Source organism: Neomonachus schauinslandi, chromosome 3 (assembly GCF_002201575.2).
Source record: "Neomonachus schauinslandi chromosome 3, ASM220157v2, whole genome shotgun sequence".
Taxonomy (NCBI): Eukaryota; Metazoa; Chordata; class Mammalia; order Carnivora; family Phocidae; genus Neomonachus; species Neomonachus schauinslandi.
The window spans coordinates 166534686-166560387 of record NC_058405.1 but is presented as its reverse complement, the minus strand read 5'-3'; the positions used below and the strand labels follow the sequence as shown (position 1 = coordinate 166560387).

The following is a 25702-nucleotide window of genomic DNA, read 5'->3' as shown; positions in this document are numbered from 1 at the left end:
CCTTCCTTCCTTCCTTCCTTCCTTCCTTCCTTCCTTCCTTCCTTCCTCCCCTCCTTCCTTCCTTCCTTCCTTCCTCCCCTCCTTCCTTCCTTCCTTTCTTTTTCCTTCAGGTACATCCTCTAGAATTAGCCATCATAGTACATACTTTTTTTTTTTTTAAATTGAACATTTTTCTTTATAGCATAGCTAACTACAAGGTCATAGACCAAGGGATTTTGCTTTCATCTAAGAGCGAATGGAAAAAGACTTCTAGAGAACCATGTCTATTATTTTAAGCATTCAGCTAAATACTTTCATAAACTTTATTTCATTTTTCCCTTGATTCTTTTCTTTTTCACCTCACATACCCAGGATCTGTAGAAGAGTTACAAACCACCAACTCATCAAAGATGTGCCAATACTGAGGTGAGCTGAGTAGGGCCTGAGCTGGAAACCAGGTTAGTAAGAGCTGATCAAACTGAAGCCAGAAAATGAGAATCGAAGCACAAGTTTCAGGTCTTTCTGTCACTCATTAAAGGAGGATGGGATACATTTTTCCAGTTGGAGATGATGACCTTTATTTCGATTTGTTAAGCACAAATGCAGCCATTCTCTTACAGAGTAGCTTATTTTAACGACATTTAGCTAATAAGTACAACTCTGCTCAGGTAATAGGACATTGTCTTTCCATAGGTATTACAGATGAAATTCTTCATTTATGTATTAAGACCCTCAAACATTTATCATAGTATTTTAGTTCTCATAATTTTTTAAAAAATTTTTTATTGTTATGTTAATCACCATACATTACATCATTAGTTTTTGATGTAGTGTTCCATGATTCATTGTTTGTGCATAACACCCAGTGCTCCATGCAGAACGTGCCCTCTTTAATACCCATCACCAGGCTAACTAATCCCCGCACCCCCTGCCCCTCTAGAACCCCGTTTGTTTCTCAGAGTCCATAGTCTCTCATGGTTCATCTCTCCCTCCTATTTCCCCCCCTTCATGTTTCCCTTCCTTTTCCTAGTGTCCTCCATGCTATTCCTTATGTTCCACAAATAAGTGAAACCATATGATAATTGACTTTCTCTGCTTGACTTATTTCACTTAGCATAATCTCCTCCAGTCCCATCCATGTTGATGTAAAAGTTGGGTATTTATCCTTTCTGATGGCTGAGTAATATTCCATTGTATATATGGACCACATCTTCTTTATCCATTCATCTGTTGAAGGGCATCTTGGCTCTTTCCACAGTTTGGCTATTGTGGACATTGCTGCTATGGACATTGGGGTGCATATGGCCCTTCTTTTCACTACATCTGTGTCTTTGGGGTAAATACCCAGGAGTGCAATTGCTGGGTCATAGGGTAGCTCTATTTTTAATTTTTTGAGGAACCTCCACACTGTTTTCCAAAGTGGCTGTACCAACTTGCAATCCCACCAATGGTGTAAGAGGGTTCCCCTTTCTCCACAACCTCTCCAACATTTGTTGTTTCTTTCCCTGTCCATTTTTGCATTCTAACTGGTGTAAGGTGGTATCTCAATGTGGTTTTGACTTGAATTTCCCTAATGGCTAATGATGATGAATATTTTTTCATGTGTCTGTTAGCCATCTGTATGTCTTCTTCAGTGAAGTGTCTTTTCATATCTTCTGCCCACTTTTTGACTTGATTATTTGTTTTTTGGGTGTTGAGTTTGAGAAGTTCTTTATAGATCTTGGATACCAGCCCTTTATCTGTAGTGTCATTTGCAAATATCTTCTCCCATTCTGTGGGTTGCCTCTTTGTTTTGTTGACTGCTTCCTTTGCTGTGCAGAAGCTTTTTATCTTGATGAAGTCCCAAAGTTCATTTTTGCTTTTGTTTCACTAGCTTTTGGAGATGTATCTTGAAAGAAGTTGCTGTGGGTGATGTCAAAGAGGTTACTGCCTATGTTCTCCTCTAGGATTTGGATGGATTCCTGTCTCACATTGAGGTCTTTCATCCACTTTGAGTTTATCTTTGTGTATGGTGTTAGAGAATGGTCGAGTTTCATTCTTCTGCATGTGGCTGTCCAATTTTCCCAGCACCATTTATTGAAGAGATGGTCTTTTTTCCATTGCATATTTTTTCCTGCTTTGTCAAAGATTATTTGACCATAGAGTTGAGGGCCCATATCTAGGCTCTCTATTCTGTTCCATTGGTCTATATGTCTGTTTTTGTGCCAGTATCATGCTGTCTTGGTGATCACAGCTTTGTAATATAGCTTGAAATCAGGCAACGTGATGCCCCCAGCTTTGTTTTTCTTTTTCAACATTTCCTTCATGATTCGGGGTCTTTTCTGATTCCATACAAATTTTAGGATTGTTTGTTCCAGCACTTTGAAAAATGTCATTGGAATTTTGATCAGGATGGCATTTGAAGGTATAGATTGCTCTGGGTAGAATAGACATTTTCACAATGTTTATTCTTCCAATCCATGAGCATGGAATGTTTTTCCATCTTTTTGTGTCTTCTTCAATTTCTTTCATGAGCATTCTGTAGTTCCTAGAGTATAGATTCTTTACCTCTTTGGTTAGGTTTATTCCGAGGTATCTTATGGTTTTTGGTGCTATTGTAAATGGAATCGTTTCTCTAATTTCTCTTTCTACAGTTGCGTTGTTAGTGTATAAGAAAGCAGCTGATTTCTGTGCATTGATTTTGTATCCTGCCACATTACTTAATTGCTGTATGAGTTCTAGTAATTTGGGGGTGGAGTCTTTTGGGTTTTCCAAATAAAGTACCATGTCATCTGTGAAAAGAGAGAGTTTGACTTCTTTTTTGCCAATTTGAGTATCTTTTATTTCTTTTTGTTGTCTGATTGCTGTTGCTAGGACTTCTAGTACTATGTTGAACAACAGTGGCGAGAGTGGACATCCTTGACGTGTTCCTGATCTTAAGGCAAAGGCTCTCAGCTTTTCCCCATTGAGGATGATATTTGCTGTGGGTTTTTCATAGATGGATTTTATGAATTTGAGGAATGTTCCCTCTATCTCTATACTCTGAAGAGTTTTAATCAGGAAAGGATGCTGTATTTTGTCAAATGCTTTTTCTGCATCAATTGAGAGGACCATATGGTTCTTCTCTCTCCTCTTATTTTTTTTTTTAAGATTTTATTTATTTGAGAGAGAATGGGATAGAGAGAGAACATTCTCTCTCCTCTTATTAATGTGTTCTATCACATTGATTGATTTGCAAATGTTGAACCACCCTTACATCCCGGGATAAATCCCACTTGGTCGTGGTGGATGGTCCTTTTAATGTATTGTTGGATCCTATTAGCTAGGATTTTGTTGAGGATTTTGGAATCCATATTCATCAGGGATATTGGTCTGAAATTCTCCTTTTTGATGGGGTCTTTGCCTGGTTTGGGAATTAAGGCAATGCTGGCCTCATAGAATGAGTCTGGAAGCTTTCCTTCTGTTTCTATTTTTTTAAACAGCTTCAGCAGAATAGGTATTATTTCTTCTTTGAATGTTTGGTAGAATTCCCCAGGGAATCCATCAGGCCCTGGACTCTTGTTTTTTGGGAGGTTTTTTGTTCACTGCTTCAATCTCGTTACTAGTTATTGGCCTATTCATGTTGTCAATTTCTTCTTGTTTCAGTCTTGGCAGCTTATAGGTTTCTAGGAAGGCATCCATTTCATCCAGATTGCTCAGTTTATTGGCATATAGTTGTTGATAATAATTTCTAATAATTGTTTCTATTTCCTTGGTGTTAGTCATGATCTCTCCCCTTTCATTCATAATTTTATTAATTTGGGTCCTTTCTCTTTTCTTTTGGAGAAGTCTGGTTTATTGATCTTATTAATTCTTTCAAAGAACCAGCTTTTAGTTTCATTGATCTGATCTACTGTGTTTTTGGTTTCTAATTCATTGATCTCTGCTTTAATCTTAATTATTTCTCTTCTAATGCATGGCTTGGGCATCGTTTGTTGCTGTTTCTCTAGTTCTTTAAGGTGTAGAGTTAGCTGGTGAATTCTGGATTTTTCTGTTTTTTTGAGTGAGGCTTGGATGGCTATGTATTTCCCCCTTAGGACCGCCTTTGCAGTATCCCATAGGTTTTGGACCAATGTGTTTTCGTTCTCATTGGTTTCCATGAATTGTTTAAGTTCTTTGATTTCTTGGTTGACCCAAACATTCTTGAGCAGAGTGGTCTTTAACTTCCAAGTGTTTGAATTTCTTCGAAATTTTTTCTTGTGATTGAGTTCCAGTTTTAAAGCATTGTGGTCTGAGAATATGCAGGGAATAATCTCAATTTTTTGGTGTCAGTTGAGTCCTCATTTGTGACCCAGTATGTGGTCTATTCTGGAGAAAGTTCCATGTGTGCTCAAGAAGAATGAGTATTCTGTTGTTTTAGGGTGGAATGTCCTGTATATATCTATGAGGTCCATCTGGTCCAGTGTGTCATTCAAAAGTCTTGTTTCTTTGTTGATTTTCTGCTTAGATGATCTGTCTATTGCTGAGAGTGAAGTATTAAGGTCTCCTACAATTAATGTATTGTTATCAATATGACTCTTTATTTTGGTTAACTGTTGGCTTATGTAGATGGCTGCTCCCATGTTGGGGGTGTAGATATTTACAATTGTTAGATCTTGTTGGATAGACCCTTTAAGAATGATATGGTATCCTTCTGTGTCTCTAACTACAGTCTTTAGTTTAAAATCTAATTTGTCTGATATAAGAATTGCTACCCCAGCTTTCTTTTGAGGTCCACTGGCATGGAAGATGATCTCCATCCCTTCACTTTCAGTCTGGATGTATCTTTAGGTTCAAAATGAGTCTCTTGTAGACAGCATATGGATGGGTCCTGTCTTTTTATCCAATCTGCAACCCTATGCTGTTTTATGGGAGCATTTAGGCCATTCAGGTTGAGAGTGATTATTGAAAGATATGAATTAATTGTCATCATGTTGCCTGTGAAGACCTTGTTTTTATAGATTGTCCTGTAAATTTCTGTTGTATATCACTCTTGGGGTCTTTCTCCTTTTATAGAACCCCCCTTAATATTTCTTGCAGGGCTGGCTTAGTGGTCACATATTCTTTCAGTTTCTGCCAGTCTTGGAAGCTCTGCATCTCTCCATCCACTCTAAATGACAGCCTTGCCAGGTAAAGTATTCTTGGCTGCATGTTCTTCTTGTTTAGTACCCTGAATATGTCTTGCCAGGCCTTTCTGGCTTGCCAGGTCTCTGTGGATAGGTCTGACGTTATTCTGATGTTTCTCCCTCTGTACGTAAGGAATCTCTTCCCCCTAACTGCCCTTAAGATGGTTTCCTTGGTTCTAAGATTTGCAAGTTTTACTATTACATGCAAGGGTGTTGGCCTGTTTTCCTTGATCTTGGGAGGGGTCCTCTCTGCCTCTAGGACTCGAATGTTTGTTTCATTCCCCAGATTAGGGAAGTTCTCAGCTACGATTTGCTCAAATATATCTTCTAGTCCTTTCTCTCTCTCCACCCCCTCCAGGATTCCAATAATTCTGACATTGGAATGCTTCATGGTGTCACTTATTTCTCTGATTCTATTTTCATGGATTCTGAGTTGTTTTTCCCTGGCCTCCTCTTTTCCCTTTTTATCTATTGTCTTCCAGGTCACTAATTCGTTCTTCTGCCTCACTTACCCTAGCTGTTAGATTATCTAGATTAGATTGGATCTCATTGATAGCATTTTTAAGTTCTGCCAATTCATCTTTCATTTCTGCCCTTAGAGACTCTATGTTGCCATTAATTGATTTCTCCATTCTAGCTATTGTCTTCACAATTGCTAGCCAGAATTCCATCTCCAACATCTTGGCTATATCTGCATCCATTTGTAAATCTGCAGCATAAATCATAATCTCTGAGTCTTTCCTATTTTGGGTGTTCCTCCTCCTGGTCATTCTGTTGAGGGGTGGTTGAGGGAATGTATAGAATCCAGATTATTGACCACAACCCAAGCAAGATGCACCTGTTTTCTAGGGAACTTAGGGTTGCTGGCCTCTTGTTTTCCCAGCCTGTCTTCTGGGGGAGGGGCCTGCCGTGATGTTACTCAGGCAACCCTGTTTGGGCAGAGTTGCCCTGCCCCCCTGTGGTGGGGGATGGGCTTAGTGGGAACCGGTTTTTTAGGGCTTTTGTTCTCTGGCAGCTTTCCCTGGCGGCTTTCCATGTCTCTTCCGAGAGTCAGAGCAGAAGAGACCGTTTCCAACCCTCTGCCTCAGAGCAGAGAGACCACAGTCTGTTCTTCAGTGAGCTCTCCAGGCCACACTGTTTCTGTTTCTGTCCATGCTGTTATAAACTGCAGCATCCTGGGTTGTGTGCCCCTCCACAGCGCTCCCAGTCCCTGCCTCCAGGTCGGGGCATGTCTCTGCCCTTTGTGCTTCTAAAACCACCAGCCACCCCCAATTAACACGTGGGGCCCCTACTGTTCCAGTTTCCATCAGGGGGGCTGCGCTGAAGTCCTTTCCCGCTGCTACCAGTCTTCGAGTCTGTGTCCGTCCCCAGCGCAGGAGGCTATCGCTCACCAGTGGTGCAGGATCCCCATGGCCAGGCTCCTTCTCACTGCCATCATCCTCTGATATCTGCCCATGGAATCACGGCTCCCCGCTTCGTACCTCAAAACCAACTGCCCGCAATATTCTGTTTGTAGAAATCCAGATCTTCTTACATCTCAGGCTGGTTTTGTGGGTGCTCAGAGTGCTCTGGTAGATATCGAGCTCAATTCCGGGGACCAGTTGGAATAGGGTCCCCTACTCCTCCGCCATCTTTTCCCAATCCTCTAACCATGTGGCTTTGAACTACCCTGGCCTTCATTTCTTTCTTTTCCAAACCAAAGAATGCATGAACATTTTTCACTGAATTATATTCTTTTTTATTATGCATATTCTGTTTTATGTGGATTTGTCTTGATGTATCATTAAACTTTAGATTTCTTAAGGGATAGGACTATACCTAATGCCTCCTTTCTACTCCTTCCTCCCCACCTGCTGCAACATTATCTTAGCTAGATTAGGCTTGCCTAAAGAATATTAAGGAGATTTAATAATTGAGAACAAGAGGACACTTTAACTAATGGGGGAGGAATAATGATAACTAACACTTATCGAATGGTACACACTAGCCATTGAAGTAAAGCACTACAGATTACACACTAGACATTAGATAGAGCACTACTGATCACACACTGGCCACTGAGATAAAGCACCACTGATTATTCACTTGCCACAAAGATAAAGCACAGTCATACATGCTTTTGTTTCAGCACTCCCACACTGGGAAAGTGTATAAAATTATTTTCCATACTTGACAGATAGAAAACCAGAGACTACGTAAAGATTTATATTCAGGAGTAGGAACTTGCTTTGAAACCAAGTAGTATCATTCTAGAACTCATCTTATCCTTCACACTACTACATCCAAGAAATGACTACCTCCTTTCTTCCCACGATCACAATAAACTCACCTCTCCATGTCTTGCATCTTGATTTGGTGATTCACAGGTTTGACTTTGGCTGTTGATAGGAGAGCTTCTCTTAGCTGCCAAGACAGGAGAAATACTATCACAAATGTTATAAGATTATGATAAATAAGCTCATTTTATTTTATCAGTTCTCTTCTTTAAAAAAAACATTTTAATATATTATCACCTGGAAAGAAGACATTTAATAGCATATGTTATAAGAGGAATCAAGTAACCAATTAAAAAACCTTTGCATTTCTAGGTTATCATAACAATGCAGATTTCGTCATCTATTCAGTCTGACTCAACAGGCTATGGTGCTAAAAATTTGGCAATACTAAAAATAAAAATACTAAAAATAAAAAAAATAAAAATACTGTATAGTACCAAGTATCTGCCACATCCTTTTTAAAGCATTTTACGTATACAGTACTCCTCTCTTATCTGCTCGAGATCTCTTGCAAGTGGATGCCTCAAACTGTGGATACTACTGAACCCTAAATATACTGTTTCTTCCTACACATACGCACCTATGATAGAGTTTAATTTATAAATTGCACATAGTAAGAGATTAACAATAATCACTAATAAAATCAAATGATTACAACAATATACTATAATAGAAGTTATGTCAATGTGGTTTCTTTCTCTTTCTTTCAAAATACTTTATTGTACTGTATTCACCCTTCTTGTAATGATGTGAGATGATAAAATGCCTATGTGAAGAGATGAAGTGAGGTCAAGGACGTAGGTGTTGTGACATACTATTAATTACTGACCTTCTGACAATTTGTCAGAAGGAGGATTAAATCATCTGCTTTTGGACCACAGGGAATTGAAACTGCAGAAAGTGAAACCACAGATAAGGGGGAGGGGAACTACTGTCTCAACTCATTTAACCCTTACAATAACCCTATTATAACATATGGAATACTATTAGACCCATTTTACAGATAAAGACACTAAGGCACAGGGAGTTTAACTTGCCCAAGATCATTTGACCCTCACATGAAGGTTCAAGTCCAGGCTTTCTGGCTCCTGGGTCTGTGCCTTTATGACCACATTAAGCTTCTCCTATGGCAAGAATCAAATCAGTTACATCTTTTCCTGAGGATTGGGAAATAGTGGGAAGTGAAGCTGGCCGTGCCACATGGGAACTGTGAGCAAACTGATGCTGAGAAAGGGATTGACCGAGGTCACAAAACAAGAGACCCAGGGAGTGTCACCCACGTGCCACTGCTTTTTCTTCTGGCCATGTGTCTGAGCTGAGTTTAATTTCACTTCAGATCTTGGGCACCATTTCACATCCACAGGCATCAGGTAGAGGGGAAAAGAATCCACTGTATCATCCAGAAACAAGGGATGGTGATGTGAACAGCCCCAGTGATTCATGAGGGACACGATTTCTTAATAGTTTTAATACATCTGTTAAATGATAGTTTATGTATTAATGGGAGAGAGACAGAGAGAGAGACCTAAATGTGAAGTGACCTCTTTATTCAAAAGTGATGACGTTAAAATATGAAAAAATTCCTTAATCAACATAAAGATGTCTTTTTCAGTAATAGTTTTGTTTTACTGTAACATATTTTATTTTCTTATTTCTATTGTTTTCAATCTTTTAACCTTGTACATCCATCTTCACTCTCAGATGGTTTTAATTCAATGAAATTAACCTCATTCCATCCATAGAATCTGAAGTAGATCACCTCTGGCTATGACATTTTTACTTATTTAGTCCCTTGCTATTTGAACCTTATGACAGACAAAGTTACTCTTGAATATATAACTTATTTCACTAGTTAATGTATTGTACACATTAATTCTCTAATTGGTCTACTTTTACATATGAAAAATTTCATCTTTTGTTTGAATTACAATAATAAGCATGATTGTCACTATAAGCATCTTATCACATATATGAATAATATGGCACTCTTTTGTTTAGAAAATCCTTTAACATATTAAGTACCTTGCAAAGGTATGTTAAATTATAGGGGGAAAATAGATAAGAACTTCTTGATGATTTCCTTCCCCTAACAAAACTCTTTTACATGCATAATCTTCCACTGTCTGCAGAAAAATCTTAGGAAGTAAGCAAATGATAGTTATACATATATATCTCATGCATCTATAGATGTACCAGATAATTTATCTCTTTCTAAATGTTATTATCAATGCTAAAAGTTTGGTTGGAAATAGAAAGATGGAATTTATTAAGCTATAAAATAGGCACCTTATGTGGATTCTTACTTATTCCACACTATGAGGCCATATAAGGTGGTATTATTTTCTCCCTTTTAAAGAAATAGGAACACTCAGGTTGGGTACATACGTAGTAAGAGATAGATCTGGAGTGAAGCATGAGCCTTTCAGGTACTTTTCAAGCTGTCATGTGTTAGTCTTTCTACAATTCACCAATAAGATTATTTCATTAGACAATTCCTATAGTGAAATGCTTTGATAGCAAATAAACACCAAGACAAGATTGTTAAGGAGCTGTTACTTTGTTTCCTGTAATGATGATTATGATGATATAATTATAATAATAGCTTATTCACTTACTATGTACCTGGCATTCTTCTAAACAATTTTATATATAATTAATTCATTTATTCTTCATAACAACCCATAAGTTTAACTCCTGTTTTACACATGAGGAAACTGAGGCACAGGTAATTGAAATGACTTCTCCAAAGTCACACAACTCAATGGCATGTGACCCTGGCTTAGTTTCTCATCATGTGAATGAGCCCTGTGCCTGGGGCACTAACATAGCTCCCCGGAGAAATTTTCTTCCTCTTGGTTTCTTAAGAGCAAATCATTCCATCACCCTTACTTCTGCATATGAGAGAGTCTGCTAACACTGTCCCAGCAGGTGTCTAAATTACGAACCTGTAATGATGTTCCTGATGGGCTTCACCAGTGCTGTGAAGCCAGAGACCTCGGGCTGTCTGTGCTCCCACATGGGCTGCCATATAACAAGCCCGCTGGCCAGTCGGAACGTAAGGTCAGATTCCTGGGGGAAGAGAAGATTTATGTCCAATAACTGGCTTATAACTGGTTGAAGGGGCCAGTCATCGCAATGATTAGTATCATTCACAAGATTATTGTCAAAGTAGGTTGATCTTCTAGACCTTCTCTCATCACTCAGATGAGTGTTTCTAGGGCAAACCAGTAGCCCTAAGTTATCATCACAATTACCATGGAAACCATGGTGGTCTGCTTTTGGCAAAATGAATAATTAAAATGGAGCTTTGGACAAAGCATGAAACACAAATTATTGTTTTGTGTTAGCAGTGATCAAGGCCTGTTTATTTCAAGAGTCTTGGCAGATCTCTTGTGGTTGTCATTATTATTCCTCTTAATTATTTAATTGTCCTTCTTTCTCCCTCTTAAATCAATATCCTCAGATGCTGGCTATTTTGACTTTGTATTCTCTAGGCCATCTCTTGGTTTTTTTTTATTATGTTATGTTAGTCATCATACATTACATCATTAGTTTTTATTCCATGATTCATTGTTTGTGCATAACACCCAGTGCTCCATGCAGAACATGCCCTCTTTAATACCCATCACCAGGCTAACCCATCCCCCCACCCCCTCCCCTCTAGAACCCTCAGTTTGTTTCTCAGAGTCCATAGTCTCTCATGGTTCGTCTCCCCCTCCGATTTCCTCCCCTTCATTTTTCCCTTCCTGCTATCTTCTTCTCTCTTTTTTTTAACATATCTCTTTTTTTTTGCACTTCATGGAATCAGGAACATATATATAGACCTTTCTAGTATATTGTTTTGTAATGTTACCTTCTTAATAATCTTTAATTCCTTGATGGTCTATCAGGCATTCTCCCCCCTTCCACAACACCTGACATCATCACAATGCTTAACACAGCATTAGAAATTGGGTGTACAATAGGAGCTCAACAAGCACTTGCTGAATTGCACTAACCTTACAACCCATACTCACTCAGTTTATCTATAATTTAAAGTCTCTTCCAAGGAGCACATTTTCCGCTTCCTTATTACATCATTTTGAGAGGCTGAGATGTTTAAAATGCAATCTCATATTGTATAAGTACAAATATATGACATTCTGAGATTACATTTTAAACAACTCAGCCACAAACTGGAATTAAAAAAAGAAAAGAAATAAATTAAACAACTCAGACTCTCAAAAAAAAAAAATAAATAAAAGATGGAAGCAGAGAATGTGATCGCAGATTAATGAACACAACTGAGACCCAGGAATTCACTCAGGGCAGGGATTTGCAACCCTAGCTTGCATATTATAATCACCTAGAGAGCTTTTAAAACCTAGGAGGCCCAGGTCTCAACTTCCTCCCTTGCCCAGACCGATTAAATTAGAATCACTCTGAAGTTCTCTGCTGACTTTCATGTGTAGTCATGGTTGAAAACCACTAATCTAGAAGAATAAGAAGTAGGAAGAAATTGGAAAAAAAGAAAAGTGATCCTGCAAATGGTGAATCATTGTGGTTCAGTGTCAGCTGGAAAGGCTGGTGAAATCCACACATTGATACAGAGAGGTTTCTTCTGTAAGGTATGGACTGGGATCCCGGAGCTACAACAGTGCCCATGATGGGAAAGCATCTAGGACTCCCTGTGGAGGTATTAAGAAAGTACATAAAGCACTTGGTCAAATTCTGTCAATATTCATTCTACAAATATTTATAGACCACCTACTGTATACCTGGTACTACTCTAGATTCTGGGCTAGAATAGTGAACAGAGCTTACAAAAATCCCTGCTCTCCTAGGTGCAAAAAGAGAAGTAAAGCAGGCAAAGGGATGTGCCTGCAAGGTGTTGGTATTTTAGACAGAATGGCCAAGGAAGTCTTTGTTGTGAAAGTGTCTTTTGAGTAAAAAAGATCTGAATGAAATTAAGGAGCTGCCATGTAGATATTTTCAGAAAAAAAACCTTCCATGAGAAGGGATCAGCAAGTGCAAAGGTCCTAAATATGCCTGGTCTATCAAGAAACAGCCAGGAGACTGTGTGTCTGGAGTCAAGTAAATGGCAGAAGAGTAGAAGAAAAAAATAAGGTCAGAGAAGTTATTGAGTTTCAAATAATATAGGGCCTGATAGTAAGGGCTTCCGCAATTACTGAGTAAGACGGGGAGCCACCAGAGGGTTCTGAGTAGTGGCGTGACATTACTGGATGTATGTTTGATAGGATTACTGAGGCTATTAATAATAGTTCAAGAAAGGGCAAAAGTGGAGAGACGGTTTGGGAAGCTAATATCATCTAGGTGGAAGATGATTACAGGAGAGAGTTCGTAGAGGGCGAAATGAGCAGTGGTAGATTCTGGATACATTTTGAACACACAGTCTACAGACTGGAAGTGGAAGGTGTGAGAAAGAGGTGTCAAAGATTTTTGGCTTTGGTAAAGATAGGCAAGATGAAGAGGAGCAGGTGTGGGGATATCAGGAGCTTAGTTACAGACATGTAAAGTTTGAGATGCCTGTTAGACATTCAACTAAAGATACTGAGTAAACAGTTTGACAGGAAGGTTTAAAGTTAATGGAACATAGTATTATGTGTGGTGTTAGATCCAGCAAGCAGGGGATTAACAGCAAGCAAAGTTTATCAGATTTGTCTCCAGAAATGCAGGAAGCCAAATCTCAATTGACCTGGTTTTGATGATTTCATAGCTTCTGAGCTCAGTGTCCTTTTCCATGTTCCTCATAAGTAATCTTGGCACAAATAAAACTCTAGTGGACACTGCTTCCAAAGGTAAGCTCTCTTATACTGAAACCTGGGCCTTTAACACTGGCCCTATCGATGTTAGCACTCACTGAGACTTATTATTTTGTTTCCTTTGATATATTTCCAACTAGATTCTATATTTATTGGAGACAAATTGAGATCTCTTTCTGTGCATTTCCCCTTGAGCATCAATACAGACTTGTGATTAATTAAAGATAGTTTACATTTCACAAGTAACACCAACTAAATCAAATCATTCTTTAGACTTGAACACTTGCAGAAGGTATGGCCTCCTCTTATGTTGCTATGTTCCTTTGTAAGTTCCTTTTTAAGTTGGATGAATGCATAAGCTCTGGGACCCTAATTCCTCTTCTGGAGTCCCCTTTAGTGGGTCATCTAATGCCATGTATGCCCACATGGCCAGAATGTTGATAACTAGAAGAGACACTATCATTGAAACAGCTGTGGGGCAGGTGGTCTAGTGAGGTCCTTAGAAAAACCAGAAGACACAGACACTAGTAGAATCAATATCTCCACATTTCAGATGCCTTTCTTGTTTTCACTGAAAGCCTGTTTCCATGATGGCATGAAATAATTCTAAATATGTTTACTAGTAATTTAGAGAAATTGAGTTTAAAAATTATTGTTATTTTAAATTTTAAAGTTGTTTACTTCACACATATGGATTTTATAAAAACCTCCTTGAGGGCTTGGATTTTTATTCCTTGCTATTTCTCTAGCACTCTGAGTAGTGCCTCTCAGAGACTAGGCCCTCAATAAATATTTATTGAAGGAATAAGTGAATATGATCAAATCATGACATTACACTTAAATTCCTTAGTTATAATAAATACTCAGCATTTTTCACTAAATTAAGTTTAGTTGAAAATAATATATTTGACAGAATTTTTAGATTTATTTCATGTGACAGGCTTGAGGCAGCTATAAATTAAAATCACAGAATCAATGTACAGAAATCTATTGCATTTCTATATACAGATAATGAAGGAGCAGAAAGAAAAATTAAGAAAACAATCCCATTTATAATTGCACCCAAACTAATAAAGTACCTAGGAATAAACTTAACCAAAGAAGTAAAAAACCAGTACTCTGAAAACTATAAAACACTGATGAAAGAAACTGAAGACGATACAAAGAAATGGAAAGACATTCCATGCTCATGGATTGGAAGAACAAATATTGTTAAAATGTCTATAGTATCCAAAGCAATCTACAGATGTAATACAATCCCTATGATAATACCAACAGCATTTTTCACAGACCTGGAACAAACAATCTTAAAGTTTGTATGGACCACAGAAGACCCTGAGGCGCCAAAGCAATTGTGAAGAAGAAAAACAAAGCTGGAGGTAACACAATCCCAGATTTCAAGTTATAATACAAAGCTATTGTAATCAAAACAGTATGGTACTGGCACAAAAATAGACACATAGATCAATGGAACAGTACAGAAAACCCAGAATTAAACCCACAATTATAAGGTCAATTAATCTTCAACAAAGGAAGAAAGAACATGCGATGGGAAAAAGACGGTCTCTTCAACAAATGGTGTTGGGAAAACTGGACAGCAACATGCTGAAGAATGAAACTGGACCACTTTCTTACATCATACGCAAAAATAAACTCAAAATGGGTTAAGGACCAAAACGGATTAAGGACCTGAAACCATAAAAATCCTAGAAGAGAGCATAGGCAGTAATGTCTCTGGCATCAGCCATAGCAACATTTTTCTAGATATGCCTCCTGAAGCAAAGGAAATAAAAGCAAAAGTAAACTATTGGAACTACACAAAATAAAAAGCTTCTACACAGTGAAGGAAACAATCAACAAAATTAAAAGGCAACCTACTGAATGGGAGAAGATATTTGCAAATGACATATCGGATAAAGGGTTAGTATCCAAAACATATAAAGAACTTATAAAACTCAACACCCCAAGAAAAAGTAATCCAATTAAAAAACAGCAGAAGACATGAATAGACATTTCTCCAAAGAAGACATACAGAAGGCCAACAAATACATGAAAAGATGCTCAAGCTCACTCACCACCAGGGAAATGCAAATCAAAACCACAATGAGATATCACCTCACATCTGTCAGAATGGCTAAAATCAAAAACACAAGAAACAACAAGTGTTGGTAAGGATGTGAAGAAACAGGAACCCTCTCACACTGCTGGTGGGAATGTAAACTTGTAGCCACTGTGGAAAACGGTATGGAGGTTCCTCAAAACGTTAAAACTAGAACTACCCTATGATCCAGTAATCACACTACTGGGTATTTACCCAATCAATCAATCAATCAATCAATCAAAGGGATACATGTGCCTCTATATTTTTTGCAGTATTATTTACAATAGCCAGATTATGGAAGCAGCCCAAGTGTCCATCAATAGTTGAAGGGATAAAGAAGATGTGGTATATAGATACACAATGGAACATTATTCAGCCATAAAAAGAGTGGAATCTTGCCATTTGCAATGACATGGATGGAGCTAGAGAATACAATGCTAAGTGAAATAAGTCAGAGACAAATATATGATTTCACTCATGTGAAATTTAAGAAACAAAATAAATGAGCAAAGAAAGAGAGGATGAGACAAACCAAGAAACAGACTCTTAACTATAGAGAACAAACTGATGGCAGAGGGGAGGTGGGGGGGGGAGGGGTGCTTAGGGGATGGTGAAATAGGTGATAGGGATGAAGGGGTGCACTTGCCGTGATGAGTACTGGGTGATGTATGGAATTGTTGAATCCTTCTATTGCACGTCTGAAATCAATATAACACTGTATGTTAACCACACTGGAATTAAAATAAGAACTTAATTAAAATAGAAAAATGTGCATTGAATTATACACTGTCTTATAAAAAGATGAGTCATTTATATTAATTTGCTAATTAATGAGTGAATTCATTCAACAAATATTGATTAAATACCTATGAATTTGAGATACTATGTTAGGTATCCAGAATACAATGATAACTCCCCACCCTCAAACCATTCAGAATCTAATAGGAGAGATTGACACATAAAGAAATAATGATAATAAACTAGAAATAACAATAAAAATCTGTCTAGAATATTATAAAGCTAGAGGAAGAGAGGGATGGATCTTGAATGTAGTTGTGAAAGATGAGAAGGAGTTTCCCAGGCAGGAGGGGAGGGCATGAGAGCATTCTAGGTGGCAGGACCAGTATGAGAATAGGCCTGGAAAAAAGCACGTTACATTCCTGGGGAGACTCCAAGCACTTGGAGCTCAGAGGCAGGAGAAGTAACCAGAAGGCCCAGTCACTAGACTAATGAGTTGGAGTTTTACTTGCTGTATAATGAGAAATCAACAAATTACTTTAAGCATGTTGGTGATATGGTCAGATCTACATAGATCCCTTTAGTGTTGAAGATGGATTTTATGAGACAAGCCAGGAGACTGTGAATCCAGTTCAAAAGTGGCCTCACCTGGATTTCAGCCTCCCACGCCTCCTGCAGCACCATGTCCTATAAGAAACTATAACACTGTCTGTGTAAGCGCTGATTGGCAAATTGAGGGAGTAACGTCAAGAAAAGGAATGCCAAGTGGGGCAGCAAACAGGGGTTGGAGATGACAACTTTGTAGAAACACCAGTCTGGATGATTGTGTGGTTTTCCCCCAGGAGCATGCAGGTCTCTGGGTCAGGGGTAGAAAAAATGGATTTTGGTCATGACCTGGGGTTGGAATTTTGAAGGGCAAATGCAAAGGAAGGATAGGGAAAAAGGACATTGATGGTGCTGGTGAGGAGCAGTTCACATGGGTATGGTATGGATAGAAAGGTGGAGATCAAGAGGGTCTGATAACCAGCAGGCCAATGAAAGACCAAAGGCAGTGATTCTCAATCAGGGGCAATTCTCACCCCCTGCCCACCCACTGGGGACACCTGGCAATGTCTGGAGTCATTTGTGGCCATCACAACTTAGAGGGAGGAGGTGTTCCTGGCATTTGGTGAGTAGGGGCCAGAAATGCTACTGATATCCTACATGGCACACAGCAATGTCCCACAAGAAAGAATAATCTGGCCCCAAATGCCAACAGTGCCAAGGCTGAGAAACCCTGGTCTAGGGATTGTATATTCCTTAAAAAAGCAAACACCTCGCTCAGAAGGAAAAAGCCTTTTGGAGAAATTTATTGACTCATTAATATTTTTTATTCCCTATAGCATCGGGAACAATATTTCCTTCATAGAGATAATAAATTGATGAAATAATAATATGCTAGTAATAACAGCTAATAATAATAGTTTATTATGATTTAATTACTGTACCGTGTTTTATATGCATTGTCTTACTCCCTCATAAATGCTCCAGGCCATAAGTAGAACTTGAGGGTCTTGAGCCAGAAACTGTCTGTATAGTCTCCCCTGAAAGAGAATCTGGCTTCCTTTTCACTAATAATACAAAATACCAATAGCGAAAAAATGCCAACACTAAAAGCAACACATATTTATTAAGGCCCTTTTATGTATAATGTTGAGTACTATCATATGTTTCATCACAATGTCCCATAAAACTATTCTTATGTCCAATTTATACTTGAGGGAAACTGAGGCTTGCTCTAAGTCATATAGTAAGAAGCAACAAGCGTGTGATTCAAACACAGGCCTATTTCCAAAATTTGAACTCTCAGCCATGTCTTCAAATAAAATTACAGCCATTCCAGTCACTTCTGCACTTCCACATTTTTTAATCCAGAGGGTATTTGTCCACAGATAGACATCTTTATGGGATCATTATTTAAAGAAGGCTTCTTTCCTGTCCTCTCCATTTTAAGGACTATGTACCTACATATAATCACTACTCTTAGCACCTAGATCAGCTTCTGATAATAACTTGGGTTTACTCAACGAGTCACTTATTAAATATTAATCGAGTATCCCATTTTTGCCAGACACTATTCTAGACACTGAAAATACAGTGTGACCTAGACAGGCAATGTCCCTTTGCTCAAGAACTCTGTTCTATGGGGGTCAAGGGCAACAAGCATGCAAACAACCACAGAAAATAATTGCAGGTACTGAGAAGTGCAAAGAGAGGGTGGAAAAAAGATAGTCCTGTGCTAGTGACACTGAAGTTGCCAAGAAAATTCTTTCTGAGAATTGTGAGTTGTGAGCAAACTCATGAGAATGATATGGCCATATGAAAATTTAGGGGAGGAGGTAGAGGTTGATGTTTCAAACAGAAGGAAAACCAGTGCTGGACTTGAAAGTAAGAATGAGTTTGAGGGTGAGCCTCACTGAACTTGGAGGTTAGTGAAGGACAGAAAGGCCATTGCTATGGCAGGAAATGGGGCCGAGAAGGTGGGTAGGAGCCTAGACTACTGGTCCCATAAGCCAGGGGATGATCTCAATTAAAGTAATGCTTTTAATAAGTCTAACCATCATAAAAGACTTCTTAAAATGGAAAGTCAAAGATTTTAAAGCAGCTATTTAATTTGATTTCACATTTAAAATTTTTAGTATGTTTCATGGGCAATGTGGCCAGTGCATGCAAAGCATTTGGGAATTTACAGGTAATTTTAATTCTATTCCTGGCAGCAATGGGACAGTGTCAAGCAAAAGTGAATTTTAACTAAAACTAGAACAAGTGAAAAGACTCACTAGTTCATTTTCCTTATAGTGATTGTTAACGGTCTCACAACCACCTACATATGTGTATGTACACACACTCACATACATACATACATATATATAACTTGAAATATTCATTAGGATCCTAATATTCTATTAAAGAACATTTGAGTATACCAATTTCTTCTTATCTCTTAACTTAGCATTCAGATGGTATACTGTAATTTATTCATTCACAGAAATAACAAATAGAGCTTGATTTCTCTCCATGTGTTGGAACTATTCTGTGTCTTCACATATATTCACCCTGTGTTAGAGGTATCCACAATTGTATGCAGTGGAGGATCGGAGAGGTTAAGTAATATCACCAAGATCACACAGCTAGAGAGTAGTGGTACAGTAGTTTCAAATGATATTCTCTTTCAGACCCAAGGGGTATTTGTATATAATTACATTTTGGTACAACTGGTTTCCATGTAATCCTATGTTTTGTATTTTATGCTTTGAGAAATATTTTGAAAAAAATTCTCAGCTTGTACCACACTGTCAAAAAGTCCACGGCATAGAAGACATTTAGAACCTCTGCTCCAGACCTGCATCATAATAGAGACAGCTTACAAGGCGCTGTAGAAATACAAAGGAGATAGTGACTCAGTCTACATGGGGAGTTTCAGAGGAACAGCTTCATGGAAATAATGACATTGAAGTTGAGGTTTGAAGAATCATCAGATGAACAGAGAAAAGAAAGTGGGCAGAGCGAACAGCAAGCATATATTCAGGGAATGGCTCCCACACCTGGATCATGAAGATGTCAGGAGGGAATGGCAAATGATAAATTAAAAGTTCCTTGACCTTATATGCATGTTTAATATGTGGGGCATTATCTTCGGGCAGGAGAACCTTTGAAGATTTTTAAGTAGATACATGATACACAGAGAACTGTATTTTTGAAATCATGTTCAGTGGTTTGATATAGAAATTAAGCTCTCCATGTCTTGGCTTGCCACATGATCATATAAAGACATGGACAACCAAATATGGAAATATGGAAATACCATTTGAAGCTCACCTCACCTCCATCCCCCCTCAGCTTAATACTAGCCCTCTCCTTACCTTGATCCTGTGTACCAGAGGAGCAAACAGAAACACAAAGAGCTCCACGGTGGCCATGGAGTTCTGGAAGATCTTCCTTCGGTTGTTCTCGTCTTCATCATTGGAGCTGCTCTGGCAAGGCTGCACTGGGGAACCCTGGTTTTCTACCTGGTGGATGAAAGCACTGCTGCTGCCACCCCAGCTGGAGCCACGGTCTGTGCCCCCAAACCGCTCGCTGTTGCAGTCCTGGGGAGCCTCTAGAAGCATCCAATGCAGGGTGTGAAGGAGCTTTGTCTCAGCAACACCCAGTTTATCCTGGTGGCCTGCATGGGGACAATCACACAGCCAAGTTAAGACAAACTCTGCTACCAGAACAATGGATATCAACTCTGGGTGTGGGAAGAACATCCTTGCATTGCTCTGTGGCTTGATTTCCTGGAATACACTAGCATTTCTCTATATTTCTTACAACCACAGCTGGAAGGGCTCATTTTTTTTCCCCCCTTAAGATTTATTTATTTATTTATTTGAGAGAGAGTGAGAGATCACAGAGGGAGAGGGAGAAGCAGACTCGCCGCTGAGCATGGAGCCTGACGCAGGGCTTGATCCCAGGACCTTGGGATCATGACCTGAGCCGAAGGCAGATGCTTCACTGACTGAGCCACCCAGGCATCCCTGGAAGGGCTCATTCTTGTTTTGGGGCTTTCTAACTGGTTATAATCTCTGCAGAATAACATAGTGTCATAGGAGGAGAAACTGCATGCATCCTATCTCTTCAGTCTGATATCCATATCTATCTCCAAATAGGCAGTGTAGTGGTTAAGAACCCAGGCTCTGAAGATAGCAACTACTTTACTTTAGACAGGGTGACCAAGAAACCCCTCGGTAAAGGTAACATTTGTGCAGAGACCCAAATAAGGGGAAAGAACTGGAGGGAAAACAGCTTGTGTGCGAACATGGGGTGGATGTTAGGACATGTTACTACGTGAGAAAAGCAATCCACAAGATAATCTAAAAAAGAAGAGTCTCTATGCACAACGCATGCACGTACACATGGACTATAAAGTGCAAGGGGTCGCTTTAGGAGTTGAGAGGGCCAAAGAGAAATTGGATCGGAACTCATCTTGGATGGGTGATAGTCTTCAGCTTCCCTGTAATGTTTTAATGTTTAAAAGGAAAATATATTCATGTATTACTTGTAAAATTTAAAATTTAAAAATAAGAGAGCCAGTTCCTTCATTGGTAAAATGGAGATCACAGTGGTACCCACGTGAGGGAGCTTTTATGAGAACTAAATGACATCATATATGTTCGGTGCCTGGGAAAAGAGCAAGTAGCCAGTAAATGTCAGCTCGAGTGCTGATGATTGTATGCCATGAAGAAGGAATGCGGAAGAACCAACCTAACTTGTTCCTGTTTGAAAGCAGCGTTGCAGTGCAGTGGAGGACGTGAGGCAAAGCAGCTTGCACCAGCTCCCATCTGGAAATGCTCTGGATGGCTTCAGAGAGCGCTGGAGAAAGGCCATGCAGCTTGTTCTCCACCAACACGCGTTCAAAGGACTGTAGATACCAAAAAAGAAGAAGAAAAAATCGTGTGAAATAAGGAATTGGAGATTCTGGCTGACAAGAAACTGGAGATCAAGGTACTACACCAAGATGCAAATCACTGGATCAAATTTTTTAGAGTGCACTCAAACTGCATTTCATGTCAACGTACAATGAGTCAGTGATCATTACTTTTTAACCATTTTTAGGTTTTTGATTTAAAATATAGGACTTGAGGGCGCCTGGGTGGCTCAGTTGGTTAAGCGACTGCCTTCGGCTCAGGTCATGATCCTGGAGTCCCAGGATTGAGTCCCACATCGGGCTCCCGGCTCAGCGGGGAGCCTGCTTCTCCCTCTGACCCTCCCCCCTTTCATGTGCTCTCTCTCTCTCAAATAAATAAAATCTTTAAAAATAAATAAATAAAAAAAATAAAATATAGGACTTGAATTATTAAGTGATTTTTATTTTCACCAAATTAGCTTCCTCTAAAAAAAAGGCACACCACCATATTTAACTCATATAATATTTTATAAAATGCTGCTGAGGAATCCAAAGGGGCTGTCACAATTGCAGAACGAAGTGAATTGTCTTTTGTGAAAGCACCTTGAGGACGGAATTTGTGTCAATGTTCAACAAGTGTAAATAAGATACAACTCTTTCAAGAAATCTGATTTGGGGAGGGTCTCTGAATTATTTCATGTCCTTAGCAATAACATGACACAAGGCATTTCTTGCCTAAGGCCTGTAACCATAAAGATACTTCTTATACCTGTTGAAGAAAGAAAGGAAGGAAGGGAGAGGAGAATGAAGGGAAATAAGCCATAGCTTTGCTGGTTTATTAAATCTTCTCTCTTGGCCAGGGATACTTTCAGAGAGTGAAACATCCCAGGACAAATGTGACCTACTCCCAGTTGTTGTTGTTGTTGTTGTTATTTGAATGGGGAGGGGGATATCATTATAAGGGGTTAAGGAAACTGTAGATTCCAAGTATTAAAATAAATTTAATAAATATTTGACTTGTATGAATTGAACCCGATTGCTACTTGATGTCCTATGTAATCAGGAAAACTGTGGAAGTATGCTATAGAGTGATCATAATACAGGTTCCAAGTATTCAAGCTGTATTATTGATATTATTAGGATACCAGAGAAAAAGACATGGATTAATACAGAGATTCTCTGAAGAAAATGAATTACTTTTTGACTCAAAAAAGGAAAATAAGAAATTCACCTTCATAATGAAAAGCATGATGAGGTTTTGGTAAGGAGTATAAACAGAGATATGGGTTTTTTGTTGTTGTTGTTTTTTTAACTGAATAAAGTAAGATCCAAATGCTTTTAAGTTCTTCAGCCCTCAGGTATCTAAGTATTCATTAAGTAAAGCGTGAGTATGTGGGGCATTAAAAGATTATGAAGAATTTACACAGTCTTATTGAATACATTTTAGAGGATGAGATGTATATATTATAATATTAGGGCACTCTGGGTACTTAACGTCATTTTCTTCTTAAATGTTACCAATATAACTCTTATTTTTTAAACCCTGAAAACTGCTTTCTACATTTTTATTTCTCTATCTGTGACTTAGTTGTTTGATACTGTATGACTACATTAAAAATGCCAGATCTTTGCCAAGAACAGGGAAAAGTCAGGATTATTTTAAGCTAGTATAATTGTAAGCATGATTTATGGAAGGCTCAGTGATTTCTTAACTGTCAAATTACTCTAACGAGCTAAATACAACAACAAATTCCATTAAAAGGTCCTTATTAAAAGATTATATTTTTAAAATATCTCTGTGGCAACTTTGAAGGGCAAGAGATACAACAAAACAAATTCCTATTTGAGTGTGTGTACCTGTGTGCTTGTTTAAAACTCTCTAATTGGCTTTCATCGTTTTTAAGGGCCCTAACACATTTCAGAACTCCTTACTATGTAGTCATTTGCAAATTTTCATGGCAATGCCTAAATGGGTAGGTTTCCCCTTTTAGGTTATGATATGTGAAATGTGAAGGTCTTTATTTGAGCTCCTGTTTTAATGAAATCTATGAAAATTTCATTTCATTTTTGCTTCATGATTTCATGTCTTTTGCTTTCAATTTGTGATTTGGACATTTTTAAGGATATGGGATTCCCTTAGAATCTCAGGACAAGTGCACTCTATAGAGTATACATATTAATAGCTTATTTTCATAATTATTTTATATCATCTATTTTCAGACTTGCACAAAACATGCAAGACATATAAGTTCAAAACTGTATATGACTTTGAGTAGTTCATGGGCCCTCATCTCTTTACCTTCCACCATAACAGTCTCAATTTTGTTGATGAAGGAATGGACTTCTTATACTTGTCCTGCAAGGCTCTTCACCACCTGGTTCTCTGTAACCTCTCCACCCTTTCTTCTACTGCTCTACTTCTATTCACTTGGAGATAAGATGCTTTAGACTTGCTACTCCCCTTTGCTCTTTCCTTACCTATTCCTCCCTCCCTCTTTTCACAGTTTTCTCTAACAGTCACATTAGCAGGTAAACCTTACCTATCCACTGCTCTTAACATGGAATCCACTCCTACCCCCGCCCCCCCAGTTGCCAGTGTCCCCAGTCTTTTTTGCTTCATTTTTCTCCATAGTGCTTATCACTATCTGCCTTATTATGTATTTTACTTATTTGTGAGTGGCTTGGCTTCCTCCCACTAGAATGCAAACTCTGTATTTTGATTATTGCTCTATCCCATCATTTAGAACTATGCCTAGCACTAGTAGGTGTTCAATAATATTTGCTGAGCGAATTAATCTATACAATCAGTACAATTTCATGCTTTTCTTTGGGTTGAAATGACCACACAGAACATGGAAATAATCATTAAATAGTGAATATCACATACCACACATGAGGCTTCATACTGCTTTCCCAGTTTAGGCCTCAAAAATGCACTGAAAAATTAATAGAGATAGTGGTTATAATAAAATTATTAGCATCTTTATGACATATTTTTCAACGGATAAGACACAGCGCTATATAACTCAAATTTCATGGCTCCCTATAGCTTGTTAATGAGCAGGTGTTGAACAGCTGATGACATTTGCTTTTACATGTGTAATTACATGTATGAAAGAGATGTGGCTCTCCACATTTTCTGTATCCACTCTTATTCTGAGGACTTTTCCCTAATCAGATTCCAAATTGCCATTGGTCAGGAGTGGTGTCTTGCTCATGTGTATAATTATATTAAAAACTAAAAATGAACAGTTTGTGGGGTGTGATTTCCAGAACCTAATTTTTTATCTGATAAATTTCTAAAATAATAATAATAATAAATAATAATAATAATAATGGAAATCTTGTTTCTTGTTTATTAGAATAGGTTTCAAAGGTCTTTCCAGGAAAAAGAAATGCTTATAAAAAATCATCCTCCTCAGGGTCTTGAACCAGGAAGACTACAGTGGCTGAATCCGAGCAAAAATGGTTAACAAGTGGGCATAGCTGATATTCGCCAAACAGGAGCTGGAAAAACAACAGGTCACCGGCCTGGAATTAAAGCAGGAGATGGAGGGGAAATTGGACGCAAGAGCACAACCAGTCATAATGATCTTCCCTAGTTCCCCGCCCCCTCTTCCTAGGCTTTCTGCCCTCCCACCCCCTAAATAATGTATATATTTATTCAACTGCCAATCTGCTTGTCGCCAAACTTCACGGAAATATTTTTTAAATGCGTGTTTTTAAGCAGGTGCAGAGGGCTTGCTTTCCAGCCCCAGAGAGGGAGCTGCAGGCTGTGGCGCGGCCTCAGCAGCAGTGGCGGCAGCGGCGGTGGCGGTGACCCAGGCGGCCCCAGGAGCGTCCCCAGCCCAGGGTGGCCCGCGGCGCGCCCTCTGCGCCCCTCACCTGGTTTGCCGCCACAGGAAGGTCTGGATGGGCAGGGGGATGCCGCGGCCGCTGTCCTGCTCCTGGCCCTCGGAGCTCTTTCTCTTCACCATGATGGTGGCTCCTGGGAGTCCTACTGCAGGACCCAGCGCTGGCTCCTCGCTAGCCGCCGCCGCCTCCTCCTCCTCCTCCTGCTGCTCTCCCCAACTCTCATCCCCTCCTTCCCTGAGGCAGAGCCGGCTCTCTCCGCCCTGATCCCCCGTCCCTCTCCCCTTCCCCCGCCCCTCCCCGCGCGTGGAACATGGCTGCGGGAGGAGGGGAGGGCTGGAGGAGCCGCGGAGCGAGGAGGGGGGCGCTCGGAGGAGCTGTCCGCCTCGCCGCCCCCGCGCCCGCTCCTTGCTTTCAGTACCTCCCACTGTGGACAGCGGCCCGCG

General features: G+C 39.2%; 1 protein-coding gene across 3 annotated transcripts in view; it reads right to left on the bottom strand.

Moving 5' to 3' along the window:
• The window catches only part of UNC80 (unc-80 homolog, NALCN channel complex subunit), a 225526-nt gene extending 200076 nt beyond the window's left edge, over positions 1-25450 (bottom strand). For all 3 annotated transcript variants that reach the window (XM_021703047.1, XM_044913394.1, XM_021703048.1), the window contains exons 1-6: positions 25290-25450; positions 24292-24340; positions 21263-21419; positions 19882-20183; positions 10324-10447; positions 7432-7505 (exon numbers count right to left, since the gene is read on the bottom strand). In XM_021703047.1, coding sequence (XP_021558722.1) covers positions 7432-7505; positions 10324-10447; positions 19882-20183; positions 21263-21419; positions 24292-24340; positions 25290-25381 — 798 coding nt within the window. In that variant the 5' untranslated portion in view covers positions 25382-25450. The remainder of the gene's footprint in view (positions 1-7431; positions 7506-10323; positions 10448-19881; positions 20184-21262; positions 21420-24291; positions 24341-25289) is intronic.
• Positions 25451-25702: the final 252 nt, after the last annotated feature.